The sequence below is a fragment of the Pithys albifrons genome, chromosome 10 (assembly GCF_047495875.1).
Source record: "Pithys albifrons albifrons isolate INPA30051 chromosome 10, PitAlb_v1, whole genome shotgun sequence".
In the NCBI taxonomy this organism is placed as follows: domain Eukaryota; kingdom Metazoa; phylum Chordata; class Aves; order Passeriformes; family Thamnophilidae; genus Pithys; species Pithys albifrons.
This window is the reverse complement of record NC_092467.1, coordinates 18,559,071-18,570,462: the sequence shown is the minus strand read 5'-3', so window position 1 is coordinate 18,570,462 and position 11,392 is coordinate 18,559,071. Positions and strand designations below refer to the sequence as shown.

At 41.0% G+C, this 11,392-nt stretch overlaps 1 protein-coding gene across 1 annotated transcript in view; it reads left to right on the top strand.

Moving 5' to 3' along the window:
* The first annotated feature begins 145 nt into the window (after positions 1-145).
* HS2ST1 (heparan sulfate 2-O-sulfotransferase 1) overlaps positions 146-11,392 on the top strand; it is a 74,964-nt gene continuing 63,717 nt past the window's right edge. Inside the window, exon 1 of the mRNA XM_071565204.1 lies at positions 146-540. Coding sequence (XP_071421305.1) covers positions 417-540 — 124 coding nt within the window. The 5' untranslated portion in view covers positions 146-416. The remainder of the gene's footprint in view (positions 541-11,392) is intronic.

The window sequence follows — 11,392 nt, the reverse complement described above, 5'->3', positions numbered from 1 at the left end:
AGGGGGCGTGGCCAGTGCTCCGGGGGGCGGGGCATTGACAGAGCGAGGCCAATCGGCATGCGGGAGGGGCGGGGCGGCGGAGGCACCGCCCAATGGCGGCGAGGGGGCGTGTCCCTCCGGCGGGCCCGGCGGCGGCGGCGCGGGGGGGGCGGTCGGTTGCCGAGCAGCGCGCGCAGGGGCGGGAGCGGCGGCGGGGCCGGGCCGGGCCGGGCTGAGCGGGCGGCGTGTGCGGGGTGCGGTGTGTGTGCGCGGCGTGTGCGGCGATGTGAGAGCGGCCGCCGGGCCCTGACCGCCACCCCCACCGCGCTCCCTCCGTCCCTCCTCGCCCGCGCCGTCCCTGCGGCTCGCGCCGGCCCCGCGGGCCGGTTCCCGCGTTATGTCGTGATCCCGGGCGGGCGGCGCTGCTGCTGCTGCTCATGGGGCTGCTCAGGATTATGCTGCCGCCCAAGTTGCAGCTGCTGGCGGTGCTGGTGTTCGGGGTGGCCGTGCTGTTCCTGGAGAACCAGATCCAGAAGCTGGAGGAGTCCCGCGGCAAGCTGGGTGAGCGGCGGCGGGCGCGGCCGGGGCAGCACGGGAGGCCGGCGGAGCTCGGGGGGCCGGGGCAGCACGGGGGACTGGGGCAGCCCGGCCGGCACGGCCCCGGCACTCTGCGGAACCCGCTGTGCCCTCGGCAGCCTCGGCCTCCAGTGCGTGATCGGGAGACCTGGCAGAGGTCGGTGCTGGGAGGGTAAATATCCCATAGCGTGTGTGTAAATGGGGGTTGCTGGAGCAGCAGCGGCTCCCGGAGCGCGGGGAGCAGCGGCCTCGAGTGCCTCCTGACAGCACCGGGAAGGGACGGGGGAGCCGCCGTGGGGCTGAAACCATCCAGTGCTGCTGCTGCTGCAACCAATTGTCATCTTCTGGTTTTTATTTAAGATGTTTTACTAACGCTTGGCATTGTACTGGAAAGCACGGGGTAAAAAACCCCAGGAAGCTAAAGACATTGCTCCTAATGACAAATGGGTAATTTATTTTACTCTCGTTGAATGTAGGATGCAATTTTCTGCGGGTACTGGGTGTAGTTAGTGGTGTCCTAGACTGACTGAGCTATAGTTAAACAGAATAGTGGTGAACTTGAAACCTCCTGTGGAAGATTTCTTTTTCTTTTCCTGTCTTAAAATGATGTTTTTAGAGTAATGCCTGCCTGGCAGGTAAAATTTTAACACTTTGTCTGTTGTACATAATGCGGCAGAACTTTTTAAAGATTTTACATTACTTAATTAAGAGCCTCAAGAAGGTGAAAAATCACCACCCTGAACCTAGTTTGTGGTGCCTAGGAGTTGTAAAAACAGAGCACTGAGACTTCTGGTGTGTACAGGAGCAGGGACTGGTTTGCAGACATTGTTGATTACTTCTCATATTATTTGACTGTACTAAGATATACAGACTATGAACACTTTAAGACTGTAGGAAGAAAAGTGGACATCATGTTCCTTCTGGTGTTAAAACTAGAACTGGACTTTGAGTGACATGGAAAGTTTAACAATGAGCTTTCAACAGAGCCAGAGTCAGCATAACTTAATGTCGAGCTGTATGAATGCCATTGGGATTTTCCTTCAGAGCATTTAGTTTCCACTTCGCTCTCTCTGATCTGGATACTGGACATTAGGACCCTGGAAACTGCAGGGGTTGAGTGCTTGAGTTGAGGGATGCCCTTACTCTGCGTATTTTTCAACTGAACGTTTATATCATGTATAATCAAGGCATAATTTTTGCAGGGTCTTAATAGCTGTAAACAAATATTTGGAGAAGAAAATGAATGAAATTGGAAGATAATTCAAACAGGTGTTAACACAGTGCTCAAGGTTCAGTGGAATTTTGAATCCATCTGCTTTAAAGTGTGTGGTACCTATGGCTTCAATGCCTCTGTTGCTGACAGTGTGTGTTGCTTTAGGGAAAACTGCCTCCTGGCGTGAAAAGAATAATGTAATGCATGTGAGAAATAAAGAATTTTGCTGGTAAAACTTCTTCTTTCTCCTTAATATATGTGTAATGGGCTTGTTTAAGTTACGTGTTTAGGGGATTAAAATACTCAGACAGCTTATACTGCTTTGGGACAACAATCTAATTACTATCTTTTGCTGAATTTATTTCTTAAAGAGAGGGGAAAAGTATTGTGAAGTTTATTAAAGGTAAGAAGGAAAGATTCGTGAGCAACTTACTACTGATTCTCTAAAACTTGTGGAAGGAGGAGAAAAAAGGCTTTCTGCAGCAATTTTGAACTTGGGTTCTTTTTTTTTTTTTAGTCTGAGAGCATGCTTTGTTAAAATGCTTCTAGCTGTCTGCATGTTTCCCTTTTTACTTGTTTGGTATGTATTTTATGACTGTTAAATGTTAAGATTTCATCACGGCCATTTTTCTGCCATCGTGGTTGGTAATATTTCTATGGAGCTGTAATATGGAGAGTGGAATTCAAATGCTTTAGGCCAAGTAATGACACTGATTTGGAGAAAACCAGTCTTTCTCTCTGCCCCCTAAAAGATTGGAGGGGGGAAGGGTGTGAAGAGGCAGTGATACTGTGATTTCATGGCAAGGCCAAAGTGGCTCTTTCAGTCTTTCAGTCATGTTTCAGTGGGCACTTTATGTCAGAGGTCTCATAATGTCATTTGGGTTCTGGGCTTTGGGCTATGCCAGTGTTTGAATTGATCTGTCATATGATAAACTGCCATGTTGGAAAGTACTTGTAAGAGTTAGACATTGGTTAGGAGAACCAAATGACTTCAGATTCGATAGCAAATGAAGTAATTGTGCAGTATTATCAGCAGTTCTAATAATATTCAGCCATACTTTGTGACAGAAAGGGCTTTGTCCAATTTCTTCACATATGAGCAACTCCAGATTCTGTACTGAACAGCTGAGGAGCTTAATTTCAGTTCAACAACTTAAAATATCTTGCCTATAATGTGAAATTGAAGCATATTTCTGTGTGAAAAAAGAATGGGAAACTCTTTTCCTTTATGTAGATAAAACTCAGTCACCCAGGCAAACTTTTCTTTTTTGAGAACTATAGGGGATAGAAGTAAATAACCATCACAAGTGCTGCTGCTTTGTGTCTCTGTGATGAGATTATGATGATCCTAATATAACTTAAAAAGGTATTTTTAAACCTATGGCCTTCTTCATATGAAAGATAACTCTGTAATTAAAAAAATAAAAGAAAAATAAAATATTCATTGTAACTTCTTTGCAGCTCTTTTTAAATAGCCTGCAGTGGTGAGGTCGCAAGCAGACCCCAGTGATAATAGTTTGAAGTACATTTTTTGGTGAGATTTGTACATACAGCTATTCATCTTTCATATTATTTTCAAGTTTACATGTGAAGGCAGCTAAATTAGCATTCTCTCTAGACTAAGCTGGCCCTAGTTGCCGGTGAGAACTTTATTTTTTGTTTAAACCTGGTGTAGGTGCCTTCCCATTAGCTCTAGGAATGCACAGCCCTAATAGAGAATGTTGCCCGTGGAAGACAAATGTTGAGGTTTCACTGTCATTCTTGGAACAGAAATAATGTCTGACTATCCCTTTTGGTTTTTGAAAGCCTGGTGGGTGCAGCTCGGCCTTTGGTATAAACTGCCTTAGTGCTAAACATGCCTTGTCCTGCCCTCACATTGTATTTGTTGTGAGCTGGATCTACAAATTATCCAGCTGGAAGCAATCCATCCCTGTCTTCTCTTCCATCCCCAAAGTTTTGTGATTTATTGGTGGGGAGAAGGAAGAGGGAAGTTTGTACATGTTGTAGTTCTTCTGGTAAAATAATAATTGTATTCTACAACAGCAAGTACTAGAAGCACTTCAAGTTTGACCAGAGTAGTGGGAGAAGGCAGTGCCTCATTCAATGATTGAAGTCTATAGAACTGATCAGAGAAGGTGAGGACAGGAGATGGAGATGGGGAAGGATTGGTCCTTGGCAGGGTGTAAGTGAAGTAATAACGCTGTTGTAGAGCAGATGTTTACATACTGCTTTTGGAAACAGTCTCTTTCTGAGAAACATAATATACCATAATAGGTAAAGCAAGGATTGAACCTGCTTCAGATCATGTTGAGCTGTAATGTGGGAGTATTTCTTCTGCTGAGTGATAAACAAACTTACGGCTCATGTCTGCTTAGTTGAGCACCTTGAATTCAGCATACAGAATTCTGTGATTTGAAAGAAATTCTTAGTATTTTACTTTTTCTTTTTTTATTGTTTAAAAATGCATAAATAATTTGAAAGGCTAAGGCTCTTTTCCTAGTCCCAGGGGCACAAAATTAATTAATGATTGATTGCCAGATTTTAAACATTTTTAAGGTAGTTTCTTAGTGCCCTGCTGGGGTAGTGTCTTTCTAAGCACTGTGCAAGTTCCTAATAAACCACTGTTACTTTGAAGTTAAAAGATTTAACTTCCCACTGATTAAATCTCATGCTTTATAGAAATACAAGATTTTCTGGTTTTTGGGATGTTGAAATGATAGGCATCTCATGTTTCCTTCATTTAGAAATAAAAGAATCTCCTGTCATAGGCCTGCCAGTTGCATGTGTTTGGAAGATCCCTCAGAAGACTTCCTAAATTGACCTTTATAATATGGCGTGCATGGTTCCTTAGTATATTGTTATTTATAATTGAACTTCATTTATAAAGAGGATTTTTGGCAGTTCTGGCCACACACAGCTATGCAAATGATTTCCTAGCATTCCTTTGAAATATCTCCCTCTTAACCAGTAGTTATTATTTGCTGCTGAGTAGCCCAAGGCATTCTTCCAGAAGGTGTTTTATTGTATACCGGATTTCCTGAAATAAGAGTTGTAACGCTGATTCCTCAATACATGTCCGGCAAGTGGAACTTTCTTCCACTTTGTCTAGCTAGTTCTGTCATACTTTTTCATTTGGTTCCTCTTTGCCATTTCCCTTCATCATGCTTCCAGTTGTTTTAGTTTCAGAATAAAGTACTCCCATACTACGCTTGTAATTCCCATGGAAAAGTGTGATATAGAGCAATTGTATAATTTTTAAAAAATTTATTACATTGCTGTTTGTATTTTTATATTTATTTTTAACTTCTTGGAGAATAAATGTTGCAGCTGCTGCTGTTGTATTTTCTGTGAAATTGGTAATGTCTGAATTTTGACTTTTGCAGAACTCTGCACCTTCCAAGCACACACATCGCTGTGAATTGATCTTGCCCCTTTCACTGGTACCTCGACAGCTGGTTCTAACAGTGGAAATAAGAGGCATAACTTTTTAATTTCTTTCCTCCTCTGAAAGGCTGCACATGAGAAGCTTTAGTATTTTTGTACCTTGTTTTCAGGCCTCGTGCTTTTAGTGAAATAGCTTTGAGAACTGGTGATGTGAGATCTGTGCCTTCACTTCTAATAGCAGATGCTGTGCTAAAGAGTCATCTGGCATGGGGATATTTTTGTTAGATAATATTGAGGACAGTTCTGAGAGATGAAATGGACTTGAGAAATCAGATGAAGCGAGAGCCTCCAGTCCCTCCAGCCATGGGCAGCGGTGGATGAGGGAATCACCTGGGAAGCTACTCTGTCTTTCCAGATTCTCCATTGAAAAAGAAGGTTTGGGCCAGTACAGATGTTACTCTGTAATGCAAAAATGTAAGTTGGAGAGTGCCTGGAATTGCAATACCATCCTCCAGGGAAATCCTGGAAAAGAGCAAAGTTTGCAATCACCTGTTTAGAACAGGAAAACTTTTTTGGTCAGCCATAGAAATGTGAGTGCCGTGCTCTTCTTCATTGTGAATTGATGCAGTGTTACAGAATTGGTACTGATAACTAACTGTGAGGTGGAGTATTAGTTCAGGGCTGAGAACCTCAGAAGAAAGTGTTCAAGGAGTTCTACAAACTGTTCTTCCATATCATTGTTTTTCTGCATAGGAAGGGAGATTGAGTTATTTCAATAGGGAAACACCTGGCAGGTGTTAGTGTTGTGTTTAGCAGTCTAAAAGGAAAAGTAGAAATGATTTTCCAGGACTACTGGAAATCAGGAAAAGCTGCTTTTGATGCCTTTATTTACTCTGTGATAAAGGAACTAAAACAATGGCATTATGGTATAATGCCATGCCAATACTCCCTTTGTTTTCCTTGTCTACTTTCTACTTCTGAGCATGGTGAAAGTAAGTAACTAAAATTTTCATGTCTGCAGTGCTCCCCTGAAATCCAACGACTGGAAGTTCCTACGTCTTTTGTTTTGTTTTTTTTTTTTTACTTCTCGCTGGACTTTATCAAAGGAACCGATTTAAATGGCAGCAAAACCCTTAGAAAACCAGAGACTTGCAAATACTCCACTACATTAAAAGACTGGTTGTGCATTTTCTATGTGTATGTGTATCTACTTACGTGTATAAACACATAAAATCTATAAATATTAAAAAAACCTGTCCAAAATAGACCTTGTTAAACTACTTAAACTTCGGAGTTAGCATAACAGATCTTTGCTTTCCAGTTTGTCATTGTTGTCCAGGAAAGTTGTGGGTGTCTCATCCCAGGATGTGTTCAGGGCCAGGTTGGATGGGGCTTTGGGCAACCTCATCTAGTTGAAGGTGCCCCTGCCCATGGCAGCGGGGTTGGAACTGGATGGTCTTCAGAGTCCCTTCCAACCCAAGCCATTCTTGATTCTGTGTACATAGGAAGTGAAATAAATGATATGAATTCTTTTTCTTCCTTATTTCAGAAAAGTGACATAATTGCAACTGGATTATTTTTTTTCTTTACACAGCTTTATATTGCCTCTGGCTGTTGAAGTTAGGGACATTTGAGCAGTTCATGAACAAGTAATTTCCATATCTACTGGCTGGCAACCATGAGTCACTCACTGCTAGACTTATCCTGGCCAGACCACTCTTCTGAGTGCCTTCCCTCAAATTCTTGCTCCTCTTTTGGAATTAGATGGCTTTTGCATATGGAATCCTCCATGTATTATCACTTCAATGGATCAAAAGACAGCCTTTTTGTGTAACTCTGTGCAATCTGTAGTTTTTGTCACTTATCTGAAGTGTATTTAAACCTTGTCAAAGCAGTATTAAAATAGTGGTAAGTGCTTTACTTGAAATCTGTTTATGTGTCTGCAATACTAGCCTGGCAGGCACAATGGAAGTTCCACGCTGTAGAAAAATAGCTGAACCAGTACGTGTATTTGCTTTACTTTTTCAACTGCAAATAAAAGATAAAAGGCTGACCAAAAGGGCTCCAGTGTGGAGAGAGGCATCTGAAATTTGGCCTGCTGGCTTTCATAAATATGTACAGACTTATAGCTACAGTCTGTCCTACTCCCTGTCTGATGGGAGACAGGCAGTATCTTTATCAAACCCTTAGCTTCGTGTGGCGCTCATGGCCATCAGTTCTGTTGGATTTGCCAATGCCCTAAAAACCTGTGGCCTTGAGAAGCTGTTGTGTTGAAAGCCCAGCATCTGGAGAACTGTGGCATTCAGAGAAGTCTCCACTCACTTAGGAGAGAAAAGCAATTCCTGGAATTGGCTCAGCCGGTTCCTCACCACTTGACCATTTAAATTTTGGAGAACTCAAGTCCCTCTGTTTGACATTCCTATCAGTAATTGCCTGTATTAAAATAACTGCTAGTGCTGATTTTAACTGATATGCCCAGGCACTTCACTAAAGATATCAAGTCTTGATGCTTGTGGAAGCTTTCATGTTGCACAGATTTGTATGGGTTTGTGTCAGGAACATGCTGACTATCAGGACATCAGTATTATTGCAGGATATGCCCTTGGGTATCAGGGACTGGCTTGATAATGAGTGTCTGTGTGTTACCAAGGAATTAATTCATTGCTATAGTTCAGCTTTTTATAAATTAAGGGCATCTTTTTACCATAGAGGTATTGTTTGCAAATGTGTCTGCAGGAAACCCAACTACATCCACGTCTTTTTATTGTTTCTAGTATTGAGTTTATTATTGTTGTCCTTACTTTGCAATATTCTTGTGTCATCATGGTTCCAATAACATTTCTACTATAATGATTATTATTCAAGCTTTCTGGTAGTGACAAAATTCATCATGAATAGCTCGGAGTCTAGGGCAGTGAAAGAATTAATAAGATAATTAAATTACAAAAAGTATTTGGAAAGAAAATATCACTTTGGTCCAGTCTTTGTCTTTCTTCTTCATGTCCGTTTTCTGTATCTGGTTAGAGTTTAAAATGACAGCTGACATCCTTTTTTTTTCATCAACTTGCTGTCTAATTCTGAATACTAATTTGTGTTGAAACATATGTAAAACTTAAGTGCTGTTTTGATAAAACAGCTTTTGATGATTTTGAAGTGTTTATGCAAACCTTTTGCATAATTGCTGTAAAACTGTAAAGAGTGTGGGGATGGGTTCTTAGGTTCCTTAATTTAAAATGCATATATTCTCCATTTACTTCTGTAGTGGCTTTTCTCTCAGATGATGATCTTGTATTTTTCTTTTTTTTTTATATGTATAAAAATACATAGGCAGGTGAGAGTATGGAATATATAAATTTATGATGCATATGATCCTATGAAATATAAATACTCTCTATGTCTGTATTCCTCACCCTTGTCTTGGACAACAGATTGAAAGGCAGTAGCATTTCATTTCACTTTAAAAAAAGGTGCAAAAGGGCAGTTGGGAACATGAAGGAACTTGGGAGATATGAGCTGAGCAGAGATTATGTATGTGCATCTCACTTTCTGCAAAGTGGAGAGGGAAATCCAGCTAATTTAATTATTTCTTTTCCCTATTGAATGTTTCCCCTATGTATCTTTCCATTTTCAATATTTCTATTATCCTTTTTCTGGATATATTGTTGTTGAACATACTCAAAAGAATTGCATAAATAGCATATCTGTATTTTTTTAAAATATTTTCTTTGCATGGATTCTGTGGAGGGCTTTGGAAGAGTAAAAGTCTCTTTTTGCAAAACATGGCATTTGCAATGGATCTTAATATACAAAACAATCAACAATTGACTGTATTGGAGTTTTTTTTGGTTGTTCTGAACAAAGGATTTCTCTAATTCTAAGAGGGATTTACAAATTTAGAGTAAAAGTCAAAAAATAGATATGAAGATGATAGAATCTTACTCTAACACATTAAATAGATCAAAAATTGTCTCCATAACAAAGCAAAGCAGTCTAAGATTTTGGCTCCTTTAGCATTTGAATGACAGATGTAAATTGAGGAAAACATACTGTTTTGGAAGATCTAATTTAAAAGATTTTATTCTTTCAAGAACTGGGAATTAATTTCTATGAAAACCCAATTCCAGCCCTGGCCTTTCATTGTCTGCTCAAAGCAGAGGCTCACAGGGCATATTCCCAGGCTAGAGGACAGGAGCACTCACCTTGTCCTACTGACCAGAGCACTCTGTCCCAAGCACACATTTGCTTTCTGAGGATGTGATTGTGCACCAGGCACACAAAATACCTTGCACGAGGATCTGAGTTTTTTGAAACCAAGTCAGGTTTTTTGTCCCATAGTGTTGAATGAAGCATTTCAGTGGTAGAATCCTGGTTTTTGCTGCACTCTCAGTGACAACTTGGGAGCCAAGATTTTTCAGCATCTCATTTGTCAGGAACCCTTCAGCAGTGTGCACTCTTGAAAGTGTGAGAAGATATTTTCTTGGCAAAATACCTATAATTGCATACTATTTTTGCTACATTATCCTACGAACTGAGATGACCATAGCACCAATATGTCTTGTAGTTTGCCCTTCTTTTTTTTTTTAACCAAAAAAACCCTTACAAAGCCTTCCTCATATGAGAATAATTTAGTCTGTTTTAATAGGTTTTGAGGCAGATTAACTATTTTGTATTAACTTTGGTGATGCTGCCAACAAAGCAAGCTTTTGAAGATAAGTGCCTAAAAATCATTTACAATGAAGTGATTAGATCTTGCTGTCCAATTTGATAACTTCAAAGCATGTGAAGTGGGATTGGACTGAGTATCTTTTTGAATTCCATTTCACCTAGAAAGATAGCATTTCAAGAGTAGATGCATATTTGCTTTTTGAAGGCTGTTCTTGTCACAAAACCAACCTTTTGGAGGATTAGCATTAAGTAGGAATGGGAATATTTTGCATTTTTACTATCTTTCTACTTTTATCTGGGCGTCCCTCCTTTTGCTCTATACCTTGATCTATGCTTATAAAATAGGAGTTATAGTCTGTGTGTTGAATGCACAGGCAGTAGTTTAGGTGTTTTCTGCTATGAGACGTACCAGAAAGCCTTACTTGCTAGTGGGCTAGTTGTATTTATTCTAGTCCTTGAACTGCCTTGCAAACAAACATGCATTCTGAGCCAAAAGCAAAGGCTGAATGACCAGAAATACTTGTCTAAGCTTACACTTAAACATAGCAGTGTTCATAACCTGTCATGTCTGGCACAACCATCTTTGTAACTATTCAATGGCCAAAGCAGCTGGGGTTATATAAACCCTTCCGCACAGAAATCAGTTGGAGCTGCTCTTATTCCAAATCTTCGCATTTTGAGGAGAGATTCTGGAGTGGTTGATGAAGTAAAATTGCTGTCAGTCATAGGGGTGCATATAAGAGGGCTGGAGAAGTCACAGGACCCAACAGGGGAGCTGTTGAAGTTAGCAGAGGGTGCATGAAATGTTGTTCTCCCAGCAGTGTGCCTGGCACTCTGCTAGGAGCGGATCACCTCACCAATAGCCAGGGTGACAACTAGAGCTGTAGCCAGTTTCTCTGCCAGCAGATCAGAGCTTGGAGCATGGAGTTAAAACACTTGATTTCAGCTGAGTTTAATGCCTTGGCTTTGAGCTGCAGAGGTGGCTTATGTTTGCTTCTGGAAAGGACAGCCACCACTTCATCTAATGCAGAGAAAATGGTAGAGGATATTTGTCAGTATTCTTAGTTATTCCTGAGACATGTTAAATGCATTTGGCATAAAGGCAAATTTATCTTGTAAGTGCATGGTCAGGCAGAGAGGAAAATATTAAAGATGAGCTTCTAAAGCATGTAAATGAGGAGTAGAAAGAATGTGTGTGTAAGGATCAGTGCAACTTTTGCATTTGTGAGCCATCCACATGTGGTCTGGTTGATCTCAACCAAGAGCTGGTGACTGGTGGGGAATGTGCTTATTTTCAAGGCTGGCTTCAGTCTAGTTTGACACACTCTGAAAATGTACTTGCTTCTGATTGCTATTGCTGTGTTATTTACTCTCTAAAATGCCATTAAACCCTCCTCTCCTTTTTGATGTGAAAAACCAGCATAAAACTGAGGTGGTGGTTTAGCACTAAGAAATGATAAATCAAACAGCAAAACATTTAAATGTATCCTCTTCTGGTTTTCCTGTCTGCTTTCCAAACCATACTCTGAAAAACATGATCTTGCTGACGTGCTTGTGGGGACATTTTTCTAAACG